General features: G+C 49.0%; 5 protein-coding genes and 2 pseudogenes across 5 annotated transcripts, besides 15 other annotated features; all 7 read left to right on the forward strand.

The window, feature by feature from the left end:
• Positions 1–7,051: part of a sequence feature (areas not merged during assembly with more than two copies in the genome that could not be assigned to a particular haplotype) that runs on past the window's edge.
• Tc00.1047053508325.90 (uncharacterized protein) lies at positions 308–871 on the forward strand (the record flags this gene model as incomplete). Its single annotated transcript, XM_815038.1, has 1 exon — positions 308–871. One exon carries the CDS (start codon positions 308–310, stop codon positions 869–871), a length of 564 nt encoding a protein of 187 aa, XP_820131.1.
• Positions 958–2,228: a mobile genetic element.
• Positions 2,367–2,846, forward strand: Tc00.1047053508325.101 (hypothetical protein, conserved; the record flags this gene model as incomplete). The annotated part of the gene is made up of 1 exon (XM_815046.1): positions 2,367–2,846. The coding sequence occupies one exon, from the start codon at positions 2,367–2,369 to the stop codon at positions 2,844–2,846; it is 480 nt and encodes a 159-aa protein (XP_820139.1).
• Positions 3,113–3,526, forward strand: Tc00.1047053508325.110 (hypothetical protein, conserved; the record flags this gene model as incomplete). The annotated part of the gene is made up of 1 exon (XM_815039.1): positions 3,113–3,526. One exon carries the CDS (start codon positions 3,113–3,115, stop codon positions 3,524–3,526), a length of 414 nt encoding a protein of 137 aa, XP_820132.1.
• Positions 5,121–5,149: a microsatellite.
• Tc00.1047053508325.130 (protein kinase, putative) lies at positions 5,409–6,428 on the forward strand (the record flags this gene model as incomplete). The annotated part of the gene is made up of 1 exon (XM_815040.1): positions 5,409–6,428. The coding sequence occupies one exon, from the start codon at positions 5,409–5,411 to the stop codon at positions 6,426–6,428; it is 1,020 nt and encodes a 339-aa protein (XP_820133.1).
• Positions 6,528–6,626: a sequence feature (T-rich).
• Tc00.1047053508325.150 lies at positions 6,734–9,937 on the forward strand (annotated as a pseudogene).
• Positions 7,051–7,073: a microsatellite.
• Positions 7,052–7,317: a sequence feature (areas merged during assembly that could not be assigned to a particular haplotype. This can correspond to areas where the two haplotypes were merged or to regions with more than two copies in the genome that were merged during assembly.).
• Positions 7,318–11,980: a sequence feature (areas not merged during assembly with more than two copies in the genome that could not be assigned to a particular haplotype).
• Positions 9,959–10,001: a sequence feature (AT_rich).
• Tc00.1047053508325.160 (retrotransposon hot spot (RHS) protein, putative) lies at positions 11,408–14,350 on the forward strand (the record flags this gene model as incomplete). The annotated part of the gene is made up of 1 exon (XM_815041.1): positions 11,408–14,350. One exon carries the CDS (start codon positions 11,408–11,410, stop codon positions 14,348–14,350), a length of 2,943 nt encoding a protein of 980 aa, XP_820134.1.
• Positions 11,981–12,862: a sequence feature (haploid, Esmeraldo-like haplotype).
• Positions 12,863–22,450: part of a sequence feature (areas not merged during assembly with more than two copies in the genome that could not be assigned to a particular haplotype) that runs on past the window's edge.
• Positions 14,549–14,573: a sequence feature (AT_rich).
• Positions 14,646–15,103: a mobile genetic element.
• Tc00.1047053508325.180 lies at positions 15,597–18,041 on the forward strand (annotated as a pseudogene).
• Positions 18,092–18,112: a microsatellite.
• Positions 18,377–18,551: a mobile genetic element.
• Positions 18,377–22,450: part of a mobile genetic element that runs on past the window's edge.

A 22,450-nucleotide genomic window follows, 5' to 3' on the forward strand; every position in this document is an offset into this window, starting at 1 on the left:
TTTTTTTTTTTGTGGTCCGACAATTACGGGATCTACTGAGTGTTTGTTTGTTTGATTGACCAGAGACGCTCCCGGCATTGTGTGCCACGCCGATGGCGCCGGCTAATAAAAGAGACAATGGAATGGGGGCACGAAACCACGCCGAGTGTCCCAGTGGAATATAAATAATGTTTGGGCACCGGGTGTTTAAACGACTGGAAGGAGTGTAACGTATTTATTTATTTTTTATCTGCAGGCGAGACATACGCACCGATTTGGAGGCCACGCACCAGCGTGCAGTTTTTTCTTGTTTTTGAGTGAATGCATAATGGAAGACGAATACATCTTTGTCTTTTTACTTTCCAGCATGTGTGCCGCGGCTTGCCACAGCGTGGGCAGCCGTGCAGTGTTGCGTTTCATCATTCATCCTGTTTGTCTTTTTTGTTTGACGCCCCGTTGTGGTTGTGTGTGCCCTCAGATGCTTTTTTCTTTTTCTTTTTGTGACCGTAGGCAGACACACAACGACAATTACACGATATATGTATTGCAGTGTACCCCTGCGATGAGGCCCGTACCTTTTTGCGGTGCTGGGGCTCTGGTTGCATGTAGGAACTCCGCTGCGGTGCATTGCTGCAAGCACGACAAAGACCAAGACGACTCTACTCCTCGAGAGGGTTCCACGCCATGCCCGGTGCGGGAGGTGAAGCGGTCTGCCTGCAGACTGTCGGACAAAACTGCACGACCGTTTCGCTGCGGTCATTCCGTTGATACCACCCGTGGCGGTGACGTCCACAAGAATTCCGGTTCCGAGGTGGATGGCTACATCACTATTTGGCAGCGTAACATTGCAGGCCTCTCGTCCGTAAAAAAGATTGCATTTGTTGTGCGATGAGAGCTGCCCCAACCTGACATCGTTCTTCTGCAGGAAATAAATAATCGAAGCGCCACGGCGGCAGAATTATCCGGCTGCAATGGCCTTCTTCAGGCCGCACTGGGTGCGGTGGTGACGTTGCCGTTCTGATGCGCCACTCTCTACCGTGCGAGCGCCTGTCGCTCTCTGGCACTGACCTCCTGGAGACCATTGCTGTCCGTGTATTTCCACAGTGCTGTCCCAGCACCTGCGTGGTGAACCTCTACAACCCTCCCACAGCAACCTTTAAGAGCTCTTCGTTTATTAGTACCATTCGTCGCTTAGGCCCCGCAGCGATTATCGCGGGTAAACTGAATTTACATCATGGACTCTGGGACAGACACCTACCCTCAACGACTGGAGGAGAAAACTTCGTTGCTATTTTAATTGATTTCAATTTTGAACTGGCAAATGACCCGGCGCAGGCAACACGGATCACACATCGTAATTTCCCGTCCCCTGACGTGACTGCGTATTGCGTGCTACGTGTCACCCACTGGCAATCTACTCCCTACATGGATTTGGACCACTGCTTAATATCTTACTTGGCAGGGATGGATGATGGCATTCCGCGACTAGCCAACACGCCGCCTCGACGGAAGAAAGCCACCTCTGCCCTGCGCAAAGCGGATTGGCCTGCTTTCACCTCGTTGTGTGAAACCCTTCTTGCCACCGCGTCCACATGGTTGGACATCCGCAGAGGTATCGTGCGAGCGGCTAAGCGCCATATCCCGTGCGGCAGCCGTGACAGCCCCAAAACGATATGGAGAAAGAAAATGGAACAAGCCGAGTCCGCCGCAGAAGCAGCACGCAAAGCACACACATCGCCTCAGCAGGAGACAGCCTGCTTCGAGCCGAATTAATCCAAAAAGTGGTGGTATAAAATCAAGCATTACGCCGTGGCTTCACTATGCTGTTGGAAGCTCGCGCGAAAAAACTTGGAGCTTCATCCAGCCCAAGCTGGCGATATCTTCATGGCGTGGCGGCGCCGCACCCTCATCCTCTGGAATTGGTTGTGCTCCGAACTGATCTTGGCCGCGTATGCGCTCTGCCTCGGCAACAGGCGAATCTGCTTGTCCGTCATTTTGTGCGGGTTTCACGTGCCACGTTACCCTATACTGCTGCTGCTGCTCGCCGCACTCCCTCGCCCCCTGGTGACTGGGAAATGGATCGGCCTCTCACGCCGTATGAACTTGACGTGGCCATCCGTGACTTTTCGTTCGGTCCAGCCCCTGGCCACGACAACATGTTGAATGAATTCCTGCACCATATTGGGCCCGTTGCGCGCGGCACTCTTAGAACTATGATCCACAGCTCCTTTGCAAATGACAGCCTGCCTGAAGACTCCATGAGCGGAAGTGACGACGGGGACTCTTCTTCACCGTCTGAGGCGGATATTTCTTGGTTGCCATTTTCTTCCGTGGTAAAAAAGAGTGATGGTGAAGACTCACTGGGGTCGTGATTGAGGGTGCTGCACATGACGGTAGAGGCAATTTTTATGGAACGAAACAACACCAAAAAGCAACAACAATGTTTTCCCCTTGTTTTTTCTTTCTCTCTATCTCACTATATATATATATATAGTGTGTGTGTCTGCGGCTTAGCTTCCTTTATATGGTTGGCCTTATCATTACTGTTACGGATGTCCCTCACGTGTGATATTATTATATGTATTTATATGCACATATTATTTTTTATGTCTGTTAATAAATGCAGTAGAAATAAAGTATGGCATAAGTCGATCAGGCTATCAGTATTAGGCGAATGGACGTCTGATAGCTCAATACAGAAGTGCGAAATATGTGAGGTCAAATTTAATTTCGGGTGCAGGCGTCATCATTGTCGGTACTGTGGCGGTATTTTCTGTGCGTCATGCTCGAGCTTTTTTGTTAAATTACAAAAGCTTCATGTAAATAAACGACGACGGGTGTGCCGCAAATGTTTTGAATTTCTTTGAAAGACACCGCAAGCTATAAATCCGTCCTGTGCTAGTGTTCAGAGCCACCATAAAGAGTTGAACAGTGTGAATGCTTGTAATTGCGAGTCCGATCGTTTGACTACTGAATCCGCCCAGGCAACAACTGTTGTCTCTTGGACGCCACGAAGAGAAGAAGATCGAAATACCGCAGGTACATTTCCCGACGAGGAGAATGCTGACGATGCTGATTTGGATGATGACGACGACGATGTTTCTGCTGCTGTTGCAGGTGTATATACTCCTCTATGGATGATGGCCAACACACCGGTAGCCTCCCCTTTCTTGCTGCACCGCAAGACAACCCTCAGTATTCAGAGGGCTCTGACGTAATTCATGTTCTTATTTATGTATCAGCCACGAGGTGTCAGGTGATTTTAGTTACGGTGAGTGATGGGGAAACCGTGTTGATGCTCGCTAAGCGTTTGGTGGATGTGCACTTCAGGTTGGACAGTGGATCTCTCAGGTCGATTAGAACGGCTGCGAGAGAGAATTTACTGCGAAAACTGAGTTTTCCAAGTGAATCCATTGTTATGGAGAATGAGGCTAATGCGAGTGATGTGGCATCTCATTGTAAACACTTGGTTCTCTCGACTCTGTCTGTTTCCGGGCTGCAACATGCGCACGATGATGATCCTATTGAGGGTGTTTTTTTTCCGTAGAGAACTCTGCAGTGAAAATAAGGACGATATGATATGTTATTTGTTGCCTTTTTATTTTTACTTTCACGTGTTTGTGTTTTTTAATTATTTCCGTGTGTGTTATTTGTTGGTGTTTTTTTTTTCTTTTGTCTCTGGCACAATTTGCAGAAAAAAAAAAAATAAATAAACGCTCACGAAATCGACAAGAAAAAAATGACCCTCATTTGGCTGCCGTCTTTTTTTCTTTTTTTTGGTGTCAAAAGAATTTTTTTCGTTGAAAAACTGTGAGTTTTCCCTCGTCTGTGTTCTCGCACTCACGGAGAAACAAAAGGAGGAGGAAAAACTTATGAATTCATGTCCTTCTAATTGAAATGCCAGTCCGCCCTCCTGTGGAATACGTGAGTGCTCGGCCTTGCAATCCGCAGTGTTCAAATCATCTCATATTTATTGATTCGCAGCGTTTTTAGTTGTTTTTTTTTTAGAAACTTTTTGGAACGAATGTGCGAGTTGTGGGGGCGAATTTTGATGGTGCTGCGCGGGAAGGTGGCGGCTGCGGTTTCTTTCTGTCGTCCCACCCGCCTCCTTCATTGCGCTTCACGCGGTGCAGGGGAGTCCGGCGGCTAAAAGGGGCACTAAATTAAGGCTGCAGCTTTGCTACTTTACGACGAGTTTGGCTATTCTCGATTTATTTCTCTGATGGCTTTTGTTGCGTGTGTATGAGTGCTGGATAATTTTTCTTTGGAGCGCGTTGATGCAGAGCGATGTGTGATTAAATTGTCTTCTCCCATTTTGTTGTGTTTTCCTCCTCTCACATTTCTGAGGATAAGACGCCAACGACCTCATCTAAGCACATGCTCGTTTCTTTTTTTTCTTTTTATTCCTTTTACGTTTGAAGAAAATGGACGTTTCCGCTTTTCTGAAGGAGTTTAAGAGGGCGAGGAAGGAATCTGGCGGCAGCGTTCCTTTTGGTGGCGAGGAGAGCGCGGGTGCCGCAGGTATAACAAACGCATTTTCACAAAACGCAACATCAAGTTGACGGATTTTATCTCCGGATGACTCGGGGGAAAGTGAGCAGAACATCAGCGATCGTGAAGCCGAAGATGCGCCGCCTTCATATCTCTGAGAAGCAAGAGGCAACGGTGTGATGCATTTTGGCGGCGCACGCAAGAGGGAGGTTTGGGCTGTACACGCGTGTCTTTTACAGAGATAAAAACGTACCGGACGAATCAGTGTCTAAAGACGGACAGCAGCATCCCCAATGCGACAGTTCGGAGGGTAACTCACTCCATTCCTTTACGAGTAGCAGCCAAGAGGGGTGGCACGTCAACCGTTAATAAACTACGTGATGAGCTCTTGCGGAAAAAGAACTCTCTCAGTCAATCATTGGTGGTGAGGGAGCATACAGGCGGTTGTTGTGCGGATGATTCTCGGGAGTGTGCATTGAGCACAGGCGCTGAGGGATTTCTTTTCTGTGCAGATGATCTTGTTGCCCCTGAAAACACGACTATGGATCAGTCTCTTTTTTCGGTTGGGGATCGTGCGGCAAAACTGCAAGCCAAAAATGAGGGTGATGTGGCCACAGCCACACCGAAATATTCCACGGAAGAGCAGCAGTCTTCTTCTCTTCCTCCTCCTCTTCCTCCTGTTGAGGCGGAAGTGTGCCATGAGAAACCCAGGACTGAAAGAGTGAGTTTGTTCGCTCGAGCAAAGATGTACTCTGGTGCGACTGCCCCTGCTGGGAATAGGGAGTCAGAAGTCTTAAATACGAGAAAGTTTTTGAAATAATTAGATTCTGACGTGGAGAAAACAATAACTACCACTACAACAAAAAATGGATTCATTTGAGATAAATTGGAGTTCTTTCAGTTTCCATGCATTTGCTCATTAGGGAGGGGCATTGAGAATGATCTTTGGGTGCGGTGGGATTTTGGCATCACCGGAGTCGATTTTTTGTGTTCCATTTATATTTTCACGATGCCGTAGAATGGAGGAGAGGGGTGAAGAAGAGAAAAAAAGAAGAGAGAGGTGGTCGCTTGACATGGATCGTTTTATTATTGGACCCCCAATTGGTGAGGGCCGCTTTGGCGTCGTTCGTGCTGCAGTTGTTAAGGAATCTGGAATGCCAGCCGCAATCAAATTCGTCACAACTCCACGTCTCGATGAGGGTATTCCGCATCCCACAGCGAGGGAACTACTTGTTGCAATGCGATTGGTGCATCCTTTTGTTATTCGGAAATATGAGGTAGTTCCGTGTGGCTGCTCCTTGGCGTTAGTGATGGAGCGTTGCAAGACTGACTTGGCAACAGTCCTCTCAGGGAGAACTGCCAGCAATCCTCTGCCCGCGTTAGAGGCAAAGTCTTTATTTAAAATGCTTCTTTTGGCGTTAGCGTACATACACAGCGAGGGTGTTCTTCATCGAGATGTGAAACCTTCAAATTTTTTCTTGACTGCGGAGGGGGAACTACGTCTCGGCGACTTTGGACTAAGTCGTGTATGGGATACGGAAGCATCCATGACTCACGAAGTCGCTTCGAGGTGGTACCGAGCTCCCGGGTTACTTCTGGGCCAGCGACACTACGGACCCGAAATTGATGTGTGGTCATCAGGGTGCGTATTTGCGGAACTTCTACGGGGGTACAGTGGTGCTTTTTTTGCAGGCGATGGAGATATTTGGCAGTTGTCACGAATATTTGATGTATTATTGACACCGACGCCCACATCGTGGCCATCGGCGGTGCTGCTTCCCGATTGGGGAAAGGTGCACTTTGAGCCGAAGCGTCCTCTTCCTCTCCGTGAATTTTTCCCGGATGCCTCTGAATGTGCATTGGATTTGTTGCGAAGATTACTTTGCCTGGATCCTCAAGAGCGTTTGACTGCGGCTGGCGCCCTTCGTCACGCCTACTTTAGTGAATACCCAACGTGAAGGTCCATGGATAAAGGGACGCGGGGGCTATATGTGGTGTGCGGGGATGAAAATTGGAATTGCTCATATAAATGCGTGCTTATTTTCCTTGACAATCCTTTTTGGTTGTTATTGTTATTTTAATGGGTTATTATTATTATTTTGATTATTGTTTAAATTTATTTTTATTTTTTAATTATATTTTTTATTTGTTCTTGTGGATTTTTAACTGTGAAGCCCAATTTTTTTCCAAAGTAAAAGAAAACTAACGCGTGTGCGAGAGAGAGAGAGAGAAGGAGGGTGACGAGCACATATCTAACATAATAATGTATCGTTGCTTCCATCATTTCTCCACGTTGCCACTGGCGTTTGTACGACGGACTGCTACAAACAGTTACGTCAATCGCCATATTGGACCATCAGCGGCAGAATCAATTTCTATGCTTCGAATAATTGGCAAAGAAAGTCTGTCGGACCTCATGACTGCTGCGATCCCAGAGAATATTTTGCGAAGTCCTTTAAAAGAGGCTCCGGCGATGAGCGAGCAGGATGCCGTTTCGCTTCTCCATTCACTGGGTTCACGGAATAAGGTATTAAAGAGCATGATTGGGCAAGGATACTATGAGCCAGGGCACACCACCTGTTTTTTTTTTTTTTTTTTTTTTTCTGCTCTTACCAGTCGTAGTAACTACACCTCAATTGTGCAGCTCTGGTAAGCGTACGAAGGAATTCAGTAGCAAGGATAACCTTACTCCGCGGGCAGCCATTATAGAATGGCTCCAACATCTGCCCTTCCGGCCCGTAAAACTAAGTAACAACTACTCATCGGGTTTGAAGCATGAACAGCAGGCGCTTAGCTTCCTCTCTAGCAAAGAGTACTAGACCCTGGCACCACGTTGAGGTGGCCGGCTGAGCCAGGGCACACCACCTGTAATACTTCGTAACGTTATCGAGAATCCTGCATGGCACACCCCATACACTCCTTTCCAGGCTGAAATATCTCAAGGCCGTCTAGAGTCCCTGTTGAATTTTCAGTCCATGATTATAGACTTGACAGCTATGAATTTGGCAAATGCATCTCTTCTTGATCAGGCTACTGCATGTGCTGAGGCAATGCACCTTGCCTTTCATCACGGTCGAAAGGAGCGTATGACCTTTTTTTATTATCGAGGGATGCCTTCCCATCTTGCGTAGAGATGGTGAAAACGAGAGCTGAGCCCATTAAAATAAAGGCCGTTGTTGGTGATCCAAATTTGATTGATTGGAGCGATTCCTCACTTTGTGGAATTTTGGTACAAACTCCAGATGCCATGTGGATGCTTCATGATTTTACGACACTGTTTGAGAAGGCAAAGCAACATGGTGTCGTCAGTTGTTGTGGGACGGATTTGATGGCTTCTGTTCTTCTCAAACCTCCGGGAGAAATGGGAGCCGATGTTGTTTTGGGATCTGCCCAACGCTTTGGTGCCCCACTAGGGTTTGGAGGGCCTCAAGCCGCATTTTTTGCTGTCAGTGAGGAATTTAAGCGATTGATTCCGGGTCGCGTCATTGGTATAAAAGTAAAGACTCGACGGGCTGTCCGGCCATACGCATGGCGCTTCAGACGCGGGAGCAACGTATTAAGAGGGAACGCGCCACACCCAATATTTGTACTTCACAAGCTCTCCTAGCAAATGGTGCGGCATTTTATGCCATTTATCACGGCTCTGAGGGCTTGAAGAAAATTGCGGGCGAAATGCACAGTAAAGCCAAAATACTTTCTGTTGGTTTAGAGTCTGTAGGGCATACAGTGGTCAATGGTACATTTTTTGTTACCGTCACCGTAAATTTAAAAGGTATAACGCCTGAAGACTACGTGACATGCTGCGTGGAAAAAGGCATTAATATTTTTGTTGATTATAGTCATGGCACCGTCTCTATATCGGTGGATGAGGCCACTACCGAGGGTCATGTAGTGTCTCTCTTGGAGGCAGCAGGGCTAAAACTTCCTGTGATAAGTGTCCTTTCAAAACTCGCAGAACAAAAGAGAGCAATGCCTTTGCAAATGTTACGAAAATATGTCTTCCTTGGGCGTTTAATCTTTCAAAAGTACAAAAGTGAGAGTGAGCTTATGCGGTACATTCACCGTCTTCATGGAAAAGATTATGGTCTCATGCATGGTTGTGTGCCCTTGGGTTCTTGTACCGTGAAACTTAATCCAGCTGCCGCCATGTTGTCCTTGTCGTGGTCAGAATTTACCAACCTTCACCCTCTTGCACCGACGGAGCAAACGCGGGGATATAGTGCGTTGTGTTTGGATCTGGAGCAGAAAATAAGGGATATTACCGCTTTAGATGCCGTATCGCTTCAGCCAAATAGTGGTGCTCCGGGTGAATATGCTGCTCTTCGTGTGATCCGCTCGTATCATAATTCAAAAAAGGAGAGCCATCGCAATGTTTGCTTGATTCCAGAAAGTGCTCATGGCACAAATTTTGCTTCGGCCCTCTTGGCAGGGACGGTGATTGTAAAGATAAAGTGTTTGGCGGATGGAAGGATTGACATGAAGGATTTGGAAAATTCTTGCCAAAAGCATACAAAAGAATCTCTCGTGCATTATGAAAACGTATCCGAGTACTTATGGTTTGTTTGGCAGGGAAATCTTGGCCATTACTTCGATGGTGCACTACCATAGAGGGCAATGTTATATTGATGGTGCAAACATGAATGCCATGGCGGGTTACACAGCACCTGGATGTATTGGGGGCGATGTGTGCCAGATTAATCTTCAAAAAACGTTTTCAATTCCTCATGGTGGTGGTGGGCCAGGCATGGGTCCTATTGCTTTTCGTCAGCACCTGGCTTTATTCTTGCCAGGTTCTGTTTTTATTCAAAATGTTGGTGGTTCCCAGCCTTTTGCTCAAGTCTCTCAAGCAGCATACGGATCAGCGTCTATTCTTCGAGTTTATTATTTATTACTGTGGATGCTTGGTTCACGGGGTCTCAAGACATGCACGGAGTATGCGATTTTAAATGCCAACTATTTAAGGAAGCGTCTTGACGGCCACTGCCCAGTTTTTTTTCTAGGGGAAAACAATTTCTGCGCTCACGAGTTTATCATAGATTTAAGACCATTTAAAAAAACAGCACAAATTGGGGCAGAAGATGTGGCGAAACGACTTATGGATTATGGCCTTCACTCACCTACCCCGGCATTTCCTGTTGCGGGAACACTCATGATTGAACCCACAGAGTCAGAGCCAAAGCGGGAGTTGGATCGTTTGGCCGATGCACTTATTTCCATTCGTACCGAAATTGCATCCATAGAGGAGGGTGAACAGAGCACAACGAACAACGTTCTCAAGAATGCCCCGCACACGGCAAAGTGTGTCACATCAGATGATTGGGACAGGCCATACACCCGGAGAACTGCTGCATTCCCTTCGAGCCATTCACACACTGAAAAGTTTTGGCCTTCAGTTGGCCGCATCGATGGAATCTATGGGGACAGAAACTTGATGTGCAGTTGTGCATTGACTAATTTTTGTGAGTAAAACTGTTGCAGTGGGAGGCAGTAAATTTTTTAATTTATTTATTACCAATTTTATATTTTTATTTGTTTCTGCATCCGTTTCTTGGGTGATGGAGTGTTTTGGGCCTATTTGTGTCTGGTGTGATAAAACTGAACAGGGGGAGAGGGATATGATTGTGTGTGAGTGCGTGTTTGTCTGTGTGGTCGCAGAATGATTTTATGGTCTTATTCTTTATCCTGTCAAGTGCTCTTCTTTAGGATGTACAATAATTCCAATGCGAAGATGCTTTGCCCTTGCAATCGCCTGGATTTTTCCTGCTTGTTATTCCCTTTGTTAATACTGTTGTTGGTTTGTTAAGGTAAAGCTTTACTACAACCATACAAATGCATGTTTGTGGGATTTTTTTTTTTGTCAGGCCAAAGGTGAGGGGAACTCAGGCGTCTGCCTTTCCCTCACTGTCGTCAAGAATATTTCCGGATACTCATCACGCAAACGTCTCAGATGTAATTTTTTCCTCAGTTTTGAATAATGTCTTGCACTTCGACAACCTCCAGCTTTGAGATAAATGGGGGTTACGATGAGAAGGAAATTGTCTACACACTTTTTTATTGGTGTATCTTTTGGTTTTTGTTTTCTCTTGTTGCGGTTAGAAAACATTGAACGAGAGGGTTTGCTGCCCTTTTGTTTTATTTGTCCTCTCTGCCTGACGACCAGTTGTACGCCGAAGTGCTCCTCGACACCTCAGTTGTCACTGTCAATCTCATGCGCCAACTTTCCGTTGCCTTTTTGCATTGACGCAATTATTTTTATTTATTAACTGAAGCCATTCTGTCCGGCGTGCCACTTTGATTGGATTGTGTGGGATTGCCCGCCAACACCATCAAACAAAACAGGCTGAAGAGTTTACTTATTTAAACGCCATCCTGCGCGCAGTTATTTTTCTTACGTTCTGTTGGGCACTCAAACAGCGAGGTGTCCGGAACTATGCGTGCGTGGAATTCTTCCCGCCATGTGAACTGCGGGCAACACCGAGGGGCTGCCACTTTGACTCCGCAGGGTTGGCAGGGAAATTCCATGCAGCCAGCTACTGCTGGTGTGTCCCCAAATGTTGTCACTCCATGTGAAGAATGTGCTTCAGCGAGTGAGGGTGTTGATTGGGTTTGTGTGCACGTTTATTGTGTTTGCTACTTTGTGTGGGCACGCAATACTTGAGGGGTGGGAAAATGGAGCGGGGCGATGCATGGCTGCGTCCCGCCCATCGTTCACTGCACGATGGTGTGGTGCACATTGTGGTGCTGACTCTGCGATGTAACTGCGGTCTCCTATGCTGCAATGGTGGTGGGTGGAGGAGAGTGTTGACCCGCGGCGGGACGGTGGGATCGTGCCTCCTCTATTTTTATTTGTGAAGGTGCACATTTATTACTAGTGTTAGTGATAGGGAAAACAAACAGACAACGAGAATTAAACAAAATAAAATAGAAAAGGACGATAATGTGGCGGTGTTGTGGCCGATTGCACGTTGCTTTGCTGCGGAGGCGGTGGACCTTGATTGTTTCACCGACAGGCGTTGCAGTGCGGCTGCATGGCGCACCGACAGCCCCGCCGTGCGAGTGCCACGCCCAACGCCACTGGGACAGCGGGACGAAACAGCCGCGAGTGTCCTTTGGAGCCGGCGGCATCTGCTGGCCGCAGTTGGGTGGTGTGAGTGGAATGCTTCACTGCACGGGTGTTGTGATGGCGCCTCGAAGCGGCATCCCCGGCGATGGTTCCGACGCTGCAACTCGCAGAGGAGTGGAGGAAACGCAGCAACCGAAGTGGACCATGGGCAGCAGCGTAGAGGACATTCTGCTGGAGGGAAGCACTCTCAGCACCGACATGAGGCTGAATGATTTTCTTCGGAATTATTTTGGCGGCAGGGCGGCCGTTGGTGAAGACCACAACGTGACGATGCAGGTGTTTCTTCAGGAGCCGGATGCTTACGTACAAAACCAGCGGCTTCTTAGAATTATTTTTAATTTAACAGAGTACCAAGAGCTGAAAATACTATTGGAGGCTATCAATAAACTTCATCACGAGGGTGTTGTCTCGCTTGAACAATGGAGGGACTATGACGGAAAGGATACGACCACTCCTTTTCCAAAGGCAAAACTAAACGCAGTTCTCACTCAGGTACTGACAGAAGAAAAACGTGAGGCGGAAGAAAGATTAAGGCGTGAGACAGAAGAAAGGCGAAGACGAGCGCAAGAAATGAAATTTACCATTTCCACTACGATCGAAGAAGCACTGTTTAAAGGAGGAGTCCGCGTCAAGGAAAAGAAGCTGAACGATTTTCTTACGATGGAATTGGGCGGCAGGGGCGTTGTGGCCACCAATCGGAGTGTTTTGCTGAAGGAGTTTTTCAAGGATCCCACGAAGTATATCCGTGATAAAGGAGTATTGAAAGAAATACAGATAACCGATGCTTATGCGAGGATGGAGGGGGTTGTAAGGGATGAAATGGATATGGAAGAAGATATAAAGAAGCTTTACAAAAATGGCGTGCGCACTCTACTGAAATGGTCAGAAGCTGCTGCGGAGGTAAAGGCAGGTGTTCATGACATCACTAACGAGTTTTTAGATGCAGCCCTCGTGGAATTGAGGGACCCAACGACGACGGGCGCATCGGAGAAACTGGAGGGATACTACGAGTCCGTGTACAATGCGAGGTGGAGCCATGTGGTGGAAATTCCCGACGGCGATGGGACCGGACTGGAAGTGAGGGAGGGGAAACCAGAACAGTCATGGACGTACAAGAAATTTGGTGACACCCTCGAAAAGGATGACGGTGTGGAGCAGTCCGATGCACCGCGTCCCAGGCTGATGGTGCTCACCTCGGACAAGGGATGGCCGTACTCGTGGAATATGACACAGAATTCTTCGGAGGACTTTTTTGTAAACTGTGAGGTGGAGCGAGTGTGGCGGATCGTCAGGAATGATCTCACTGAGTGGTTCAGCAACTCTGACTTGACTCTCAGTTCTTCACCCGTGCGGCGTTTGTTGATTGGGACGCCCGGGATTGGGAAATCGGTGGCTGCCAGCTCGTACCTCCTCTACCAGCTGCTGCAATACGATATCTATAAACTCCAAGTGGTCGTTCACTGTTTTGGTGGACGTGATGCTTACGTGTTTGACAAGACCACCAAAATCGTGACAAGATACAGCGATGAGGACCAATGCATCACGGCCTTGAGAAGTTTGAGGAAGCGTGGGATGAAAGGGTACATTATTTACGATGTGGCAAAGAAAGGAACGCCGCCACTGAGACATTTTTTGCCCACTACCGGATGGGGCATGATTGTGGTGTCATCGCCAAAGGCAAGCAACTATGATGAGTGGGAGAAGCAACTACAAGCCAGTCGAATCATCATGAATTGCCCTGACGAGATGGATGTGAAGGCGATGTGTGCATGGATGAAGCGTGACGAGACTGCGGAGAAAAAAACGGAATACTGGAGGATGGTCAAAGAACGCATTGAAAAAGTGGGGCCGATTCCACGTCACATCTTTTATGTGGATGAATATAGAAAACGCACGCAAGATGTTATGAGGGCCTTGAAATGGATCAATCTTGGGGAGCAAGGAAAGTACTTTACACAGGGAGGAGAGAAAAAATGGTATTCCGAGGATTCGTCTCAAAAACTTTTGAAGGTTGTTCGAGTGAGAGAAGGTAGCGCATTTGAGGACTTCACTAATGCACCTATATGTGATTATCTTGGGGTTTTAACGTTATCTCGTTTGGCAAAGGCGCTGAGTCCGCATGATATTCTTTTCCTCGTATTGGGGATGAAGAATGTTCTTCAACCTGCAGCTTTGGAAAAGTATGCTTTAAGCGTATTCTTGAGTGTGGAGTTTGTCACTTCCATAGTGAAGGATCTCAAGGAGCTGCCGCCACCATCACCTTCCGAAACACGGTCCTCGGTGCTAACGTTAAACCCTCATGGCTACCCCACCGAGGCAGCTGCAATAACTGAACTGAAGTTCATTGATGGCCCGGAAACATTAAAGTATCGGGTGCTGTACATACCGACGTTCCCAACCTTTCCGCTGGTGGACGGCTTTTTCTTTGTTGATTCGCCGCGGAAGACGCTGGTCGGGCTGCAGATGACGACGGCGAGTGCGCATAACACGACAGCCAGCACCGTGAGGCAGTTCAAAGATGATATGGCGACATATTTTGATGGTTGGGACGAATTGTCCCGAGACATGTCGTGGGATATTATTTATATACAACACGCAGACAGCAAGCCTATGGAAAAATGGCAGAGATGTGATTACGTCAATTCCAGGAATAAAACCGACGCTGAAAAAGAAATTGTGGCGTTCTGGGACGGAAAGGTACACCAATACCAGTTTGTGTTGACAACTGAACTTGTAAATAAAATCCGAGAAAAGTGAATACAGAAATCTTCTAGAAATGGGATAGGCAAGAAAATTGAAAAAAAAAAATAGTAACAAAGTGCATTTCGTTCTGGTGAAATATATTAGGAAGTATTTTAGCGATTTTTATATGTGTGTGCCTACGAGGTCTAGACAGGGAATGCCTTTCTTTTCAGAGAACCGTTGTGGTCAGCAGTGCCACACTCACCAAACCCCTTTTTTTAATTTTATTTTATTTTTTCCACCAGAGGCGCATCGTCACTGGAGGCTGTTGCGCACTGTAGGGGCCGCAGATTTTTTCCTTATTTTTATGGGATTTTGTGAAAAGAATGCCTGTGAGGATGGCTGGCTGCCCAAATAAATTCATATCTCGCACAAACGAAGATATCTCTTCACAGCTTTTTTCTTCTTCTATCGCACTGTCTTTTGGGAGACCGCGATTGAGGGAGTCAGGGAGCCGGCAGCTGCCAGACGAAATGATTATTGTTTTTTATTTTTATTTTTTCCTTCTCACCCACCCACTTTGTGATCCCCACCTTGCGGCGTTTTTTTGTGGCTGGAGGAGCCCCAAAGGCCTGCCACTTCGCAGGGGATAATTGTTTCTAATTCTAACCATGTGCAGAAGTCAACGGCAGTGATTAGCAGAATGTGTATACATAGACACATTGGGGCAAACATTACGGAGAACTCATTGCCTCTCCATTTACCGCTTTTTTTCCTTTTTTCTTTTTGGGTAATTACAGGATCCGGCCAGCGACCCAGAAGATTCTTTCCTCTGTGAAGGTGTGCAGCTATTTTTGGTGTTAGTGGTATGGCAAACGGACAGACAACGTGAATAAAATAAAATAAAAAAGGACGATAATGTGGCGGTGTTGTGGCCGGTTGCACGTCGCGTTGCTGCGGGGGCGGTGGGCCTTGACTGTTTCACCGACAGGCGTTGCAGTGCGGCTGCATGGCGCACCGATCGCCCCGCCGTGCGAGTGCCACGCCCAACTCCATTGGGACTGCGGGACGGAACAGCCGCGAGTGTCCTTTGGAGCCAGCGGCACCTGTGTTGGCTCCGACGCTACAGCTCGACATTTGGTGGGGAGTAAAGAGTGACCGCAGTGGACTCTTGACAGTCTGGTGGAAGATCTAATGCTAGACGGAGATACTCTCAGCACCAGCTTGAAGATTAATATTTTTTTTTTTTGGAATTGTATTGGCTCCATGGTGAGCGTTGATGAAAGACTACAATGCGACGGGGGAGATGCTTATTTGGAGACTTGATGCTTACGTAAAAGACCAGCAGCTTTTTGAGGGAATTCTTAATTTGACAGACTACCAGATGTACAAACTTCTTCACGAGGGTGTGTTCTCTCTTCATCAATGGAGGGACTATGAGAGGAGGGATAAGATCAATTTCCGGGCAATGCAAAAACTTGATTCAGCTCTTGAAATGCCAGACGGATACTCGGAGCAGCGAAGAAAATTCACCCTTGTAACTAAGATTGAAGATGTACTGTTTGAACGAAAAGTTCGTGTCATGGACAGAAAGCTGAATGAGCTTCTTAATAGGAGATTTGATGGCAGGGGCTTTGTGGAGGCCAATCGGGATGTCTTGCGGGAGGGGTTTTTAAGGACCCCGAGAAGCATATTTGCGATGCGGGAGTATTGGGGGAAATGCAGGCATCCGATCGTTACAAGAGGATGGAGAGGGCTGTAAGGGATGAAATGGATATGGAAGAGGATTTAAGCAGGCTTTAAGAGCATTGCATGGACAATTTACTGAGGTGGTTAGTGGCTACTGCGGAGGTAACGGCAGGTGCTCATGAAATCAATAAAAGGTTTTTGGATGCAGCTGCCGAGGAAGCGAGGAACCCAATGACGACGAGTGCACCGAGATACCTGGAGGGATGCTACGAGTCTGTGCACGATGCGAGGTGGCACCGTGGTGGAACTTCCTGGCGGTGAGGGGAAGGGAATGGAAGTGCATGAGGGGGAACCACCGCAGTCATGGAGGCACAGGGCAGTTGGCCGAACCCTCGAAAAGGATGACGGTGTGGAGCAATCCGGTGAAGCACCTCCCGTGTTGATGGTGCTCACCTCGGACAAGGGATGGCCGTACTCGTGGGAACGGAAGGAGGGAGAATAAATCCACTCGTGACTGCCATGTGAACTTTGAGGTGGAGCGATTGTGGCAGATCGTCAAGGGCGATGTAACCGAGCGGTTCAACAGTCTTCCTGAGGAGCACTTTACGCCAATTCCGCACGCCTTGATTGGGACGCCCGGGATTGGGAATTCGATGGCTGCCGGCTCGTACCTCCTCTACAAGCTGCTGCGCTACGATGCGGAGCAACTCCAAATGGTTGTGAGCTTTGTTGGTGGAGTTAAGGCGTAAGTGTCTGAAAAGACCATCAAGACGGTGAAAAAACACATCGATGAGAACATATGATCAAACTTGTGAAGGACCTGTCTTGGCGCGGGATGAAGGGGCATATTATCTACGACGTGATAGGCAGGTTTGATATTCCGTCTCCTTGTTTGCCTCCCGGAGGATGGGGCATGCTTGTGGTGGCAACGCCAGAGACAACAAGTTACATACACTGGGCGAGTGAAAAGAGAGCCGTACGAATCATAATGAATTGCCCTGATGAGAGCGACGTGAAGGCAATGTGCGTTTGGAAGAAGCGCAATCAACCCGTGCAGCAGCAAGCGGAATACTGGCGAGAGTTGAGGGGTCGCATGGATAAAGTGGGATTGATTCTTCGCTACATCTTTGATGAAGGGAATTGTAACGCACGGATCGACGGTTGCCACAGCTTTGTGGATAGGACGCCCTTTTGGGGAATCGAGCGTTACTTTGTTTTTGGAACTTCCAAACTGTGGGAGGGTAATAAGGTGCTTGAATATCTTGCGAGGATTGTCCGAGTACGAGGAGAGCGCAATGGCGAGTCGCCCTTCAATGCACCGATAACTGCCCACCTCGCAAGTGAACCACTGTGCATGTTGGCACAGTTAATGACGCAGGCTGAGTTTAACTTATTTGTATCGAGGATCAGGGATCATCTCATGCACGCAATTTTTTGGGAAGAGCACCGTGTTTGCATTTTTGACTGGGACTTTCATGACTGAAATAATTTGTACACTGAAGGAGCTGAGGCCACCATCACGACGTCAGTAACGCCTCTGTGCGCCGGAGGTGTACTCGCAGGAGGGCCCCACCAGGCACTATTTTTTGCCTTCGGCGGAACACATTGAAAAGAAGACTTGTATAAACCACCGGCTGCTGTACATACCGGAGGTTGAGGAATTTCCGTTGTTGGACGCCTTTTTCTTCATGGAGTTAAATCCGAGGACGCTGGTCGGGCTGCGGATGACTACGGCGAGTGGGCACCACACCACCGCCGGCACTGTGGGGCAGTTCACTGAGTGCCTGGCGGCGTATTTTAATGGTTGGGAGGAATTATCCCGAGACATGTCGTGGGATATTATTTATGTGCAGCACGCAGACGGCACGCCGATGAATGACTGGCTGGCAGAGATGTGATGTCGTCGATTCCAATAATGTGAGCGAGAAGGAAAACCAGAAAATTGCGTGGTCCCGGAAGGAGAAGGCGCGCCAGTGCCAAGTGTCAATATGATCCAAAGACTTTAGAGGATAAGACGCTCACCGCAGTGTGGAAGAACCACCGAAATATGAAAACAAATTAGGGAGGGAAGGGGGCAGTTTCGATTATTGGTAAAAAGTATTTGGTGACTTATTTGTTTTTGGATACGTGTGTGTGTGTGTGTGTGTGCGCATACGGTGCGGGTGCACCAGCCCCAGGCGGCAGCATAGCATACAAATGCCAAAAATGACCAACGCTATGGAGCATAACAATGACAGAAGAAAATTAGGGAGGGAGTGGGGATGTTTGGTTTCTGGTGAAAAACATTGGGTGGTTTTCATGTAGTATGTTGATTGTGTGTGCGTGCATACAAGGCATAATTGGAGAATTGCCCCGGTATGAGAAAACCATTGTGGCTGGTGGTTTTACGGTGTTACTACATTTTTTTTTTTTAGGAGCTTCTGAAGAGAATGATCGCGGGAGACCTGGAGAACTTGATTGATGTATATGTATCCTGATAAAACTAATGCTCTTCTTTATGAGACTTTTCCTATCGTATGAATTTTGGGAAGGCCATGACCTTAAGGGAGCAGGGAGCCGATGGCGGCCGGATAATTTTTTATTTTTAAGCTTACAGACACAGCCAGTTTGGTTTAAGGAAACGGCATTGGTTCCTTACACGGCCTCCGAGTGGTGTGATATTGGCGCCCGTCTCTGGGACCTGGTACGCCAACGTGGCGAAACCGAGGTGCAGACAACGTTCATTAATGAAACCGAGATGCCGGATGAGACGTTAACTGTGGCTCCCTCATCGACAGGCTTATGCCTGATTTTGGGAAACGTCACCAAGCCCTGGGAGGATTCGAGCCTTACAGGACATATTGCGAATCTCCGGGCGTTTCAAGTACCAAATTTTGAGAATCAATTGATCCTGCCCATCGTGTGGGTGCGGCCCGGGAGTTGGGGCGCGTGGCAAGGACTGATCATTGCTGAAGGGGAGCGCTTGAGCACGAAATACGCCCACGCCGCCATGGACGTGCAGAATCGAAGCGTTCAGCCTCATTCGCAGGTGGAAGAGGCGCATAACAACCTATCGGTGCGCGAAGCTAACATTGCGGTCGATGGCAGCCTTCTTGCAGAACGAGAGTGCGCGCTTGCCGGACGCGAACAGCAGTTGGAGGCGACCCGCACCCAACTACAGGATCGAGAGGCACGCATTAGTGCTAAAGAGGCGCAGCAATCCGCGTGGGAGGCGGAGACGGTGGGCCGGGAAGAAGTTTCCACCTCTCGGAGAGGTCCGACAGATGGACCTGTCGCGTGTCACAATAAGGCCGAATATGGCGTTACCAAAAAACCACATTAAAAGCATCGCTTGATGGCTGTGGGCGCGTCGCCACGCACGGCCCAACGAACTCCGGCGCGAGAGAGACGGCAGTTTATTTCTCCAGACGTCTCAGGGCAATTTCGGGTGACCACATTTCTATCCCTCGATGCCTTTGCCCTTCAGTACTTCTCTTTGGACGATCATTGCGCTACAGGAAAAGAGGGACGAATGTTCCGCGCATTCGGCGTCGCCACGTGGCCCGGCGTGTATGGGATGAGGGCGTTTCCGGAGTCTTTTTAGACCTCCGGGGCGCATACAATTATTGGAAACGGGCGGAGGACCAGGCTCAACCTGTATTTGACTGTCTGTTTGCGTGGATGTGCGCGCTGGAAGCGGAGCGGGATCCCACTGATCGCTTCATGAATTTGGGAAGTATCCTACTGCGGGCATTCCGGATGCAGCTCATGATGGCATCCGGCCCCGGCATCCCACTCTTCAACATTCTCGCCCTTCCTTGCACCGCTGTTCATGAGGCAGACACCTTTTCGAGGGCAGCCCAGCCTCTCGTGTAACGACGAGGGACGCAAATATCGTTGCGATGCCAGTTATTTCATTTTTATGGACGCGACACATCTAAAAGCAACGTCCGGGACGCAACCGGAGGAGGTTACTCGCAGCGCGGACGGCCGTCAAAAAACGGCGAGGGGCTGCTTGCTGCTTCTTATTAAAGCGGACGACGGCAGCCCCATCCATTCCACCACCTCCCGCTATTCCGCAAAGACGTCGCACCGCACCGCCGATGCTCCACCCGATATTAAAAATTGCCCGACGCAATCATCGAGAAGGGCAATGGAGCTTATCCGCCAACGACGCTCGACTGTGGTACGACGAAGCCCCGACATCCCCGCTTTGGGCCAGCCACACGAAGAGAGGGAACGAGGTGCGTCGAGAGACGTGGGCGCCGCCAAAGTGGGAGCCGAGAATGTTCCTAGCGGGGCAATTTACAACACTTTGGTGCTCGCACGAACAGCCGATCAACGAGGAGAGCTGTGCGCCCTTTTTGATGGGAATTGACGTGGCGCCACCGACCCGACTGCAGCACGTCAGGATGCTGGTGGCCCATGTTGCAAATGGATTGAACCCCGCGGGAAATGATGTTTTCGGGGTTACAAAAACTGCGGCGTGATTGGGGACAAAGCAGGTGCGCTCATCGACAACGGAAGGGATGGATCAATTTATCCGCAGCCGGACCGATTGGAAGGAACGTGTTGTTTTTGACTTGTGTGGATAACGGCGAGTCGTTGGTTTGGGATTGCGGCCTTAACCCCCAACAATTTTACACTGGAGCCGGACGGGACCCTAACTTGGGATTGGCCCGTGGCGCCGAAGACGGCGAAAGCGGATCCCCACCGCGCCTTTCGGTCCGTCAGGATACGAGGGCAGGAGGATGCGTTCGACACTATAAAGTTATGCAGGACACTTCGACGCAACGAAAAGCTCACGAATCTTACGACTGCCCAAATTGAGCGAGCTCTGGCTCATTGGAATGCCACGGCTCATTCCATAAAACGCGGTGCGTTGCGGCACGCTGCTCCAATCGTGGAGGCGTACAATTTGGACCCACACGTGATCTCGCTGTTGACGAAGCACGTCGACCCGTTTGACCTTCCCCAGAATACTGTTCGATATCTGGGAAGATTTGCACCACAATGATGACCCAGGTGTCGTCGCTGGTCGCATTGATGTGAAGGGAGAGACTGCGGAAGGGCAGTAACCCTGGTTGGGAGCAGAGAAGCGTTTTCCCACTATTTTCACCATCCTGCTGCCACAATAACGAGACGCGCGACAAGGACGCGTCTGGCCACTCCACGAGGTGAACACGCTATCCCGTTACAGCGAGTCAACGTGCCCGTGTTGAATCTGGAGTGGATCAAGAGCCGGTTGAACCCGGCCACCTTGGAGAGTCTCATGCAAGTTTGGGGACTCGTCGGGCGGTCCCATTTCCCTCCGTCTTCCTACGGTAAAGCGCGCGAAGGCTCACGGAGGATTCCAGTCGCTGACGCGCGATTGTTGAAGGCAGCGGAAATATCGAGGACGCTTCGTCTGCAAGAACAGGCGGATGGATAATGCCTTTCTCGGCTTTGGAGGAGAAAACCACCGATTCACGACGACGATGGATCGCGTGGCCACGCGACAAGAACAGAGACGATCCTTATGAGGCGAATGTTCCTCTTTTACACATTTCCCATTATTTGCCGCCTGTGATGGCTGAGGCCGCTTCCTGCCTGGATGTAAAGGCATCCTTTTTTCAAGTCTCTTTACCGCGGGAGACTCGGCATCTCTTTTGATGCCGCGTGGAGGACGGCACGCTGGTGGAGCTGACACGGCTCCCAATGGGATACAAGGCCAGCCCAGAAATCCTCCAGATTATTACTTCGGCAATTGCGGGGGTGACGACAGCGGTTCACGCCCTCTGGACTGCACCTCCGTTGGTGTGTGTCGACGTATGGATCGATAATACACGCATTGCAGGGTCGATAAGCGATGTGACATTGTGGGAAGTCCAAGTACTTCGTAATGCGGACAGTTGTCACGCCACGATAGGGAGGATTGCGAATCGGGCTCCACGCAGTACACCTTCCTGTGGGTGCAGTTTGATTACTCGCTCCAGACGGTATCTCTGAGTGACAAGTTTTGCCGGTCCGTATGCGCCATGCAGGCGCTCAATTCTTTAACCATTACAGAAATGGAGGTCATGGCGTCACGCTTTTTATACGCGGCTGACATTTTGGGCACGCAATTATGTGGTTGCCACTTTTTCATCAAGGCAGTGCGACGACAATTATCCGCACTTGACCGGGGGATTGTGCAGGAGACATCCCCGGCGAACCTTCCGCCGGCAGCGATCGCCTTGGGCGAGGGATTGCGACACATCAATGAGGATAATCGTCGGCGAACCATCAAGTCCACCGAAAATGCATCAGCCGCCATCATCACGGATGCATCGCTCCATGGATGAGGGCCGTTTTCCTTCCAGACTCCGGCGACGTTAAAATTGCCGGAGGGAAAGTGGAAGAGGAAACCTTTTCTTATCATGCAGGCCGAGGCACGCGCGGTACGCCTGGCCTTAACGGCCTTTTCCGCCATCTTGCCATCCACCATGGACGTTTGGGTGGACAATACTTCGCTGCAAGGAGCGGCGA

This window comes from Trypanosoma cruzi, genomic scaffold (assembly GCF_000209065.1).
Source record: "Trypanosoma cruzi strain CL Brener 1047053516775 genomic scaffold, whole genome shotgun sequence".
NCBI classification, from domain to species: Eukaryota; Euglenozoa; class Kinetoplastea; order Trypanosomatida; family Trypanosomatidae; genus Trypanosoma; species Trypanosoma cruzi.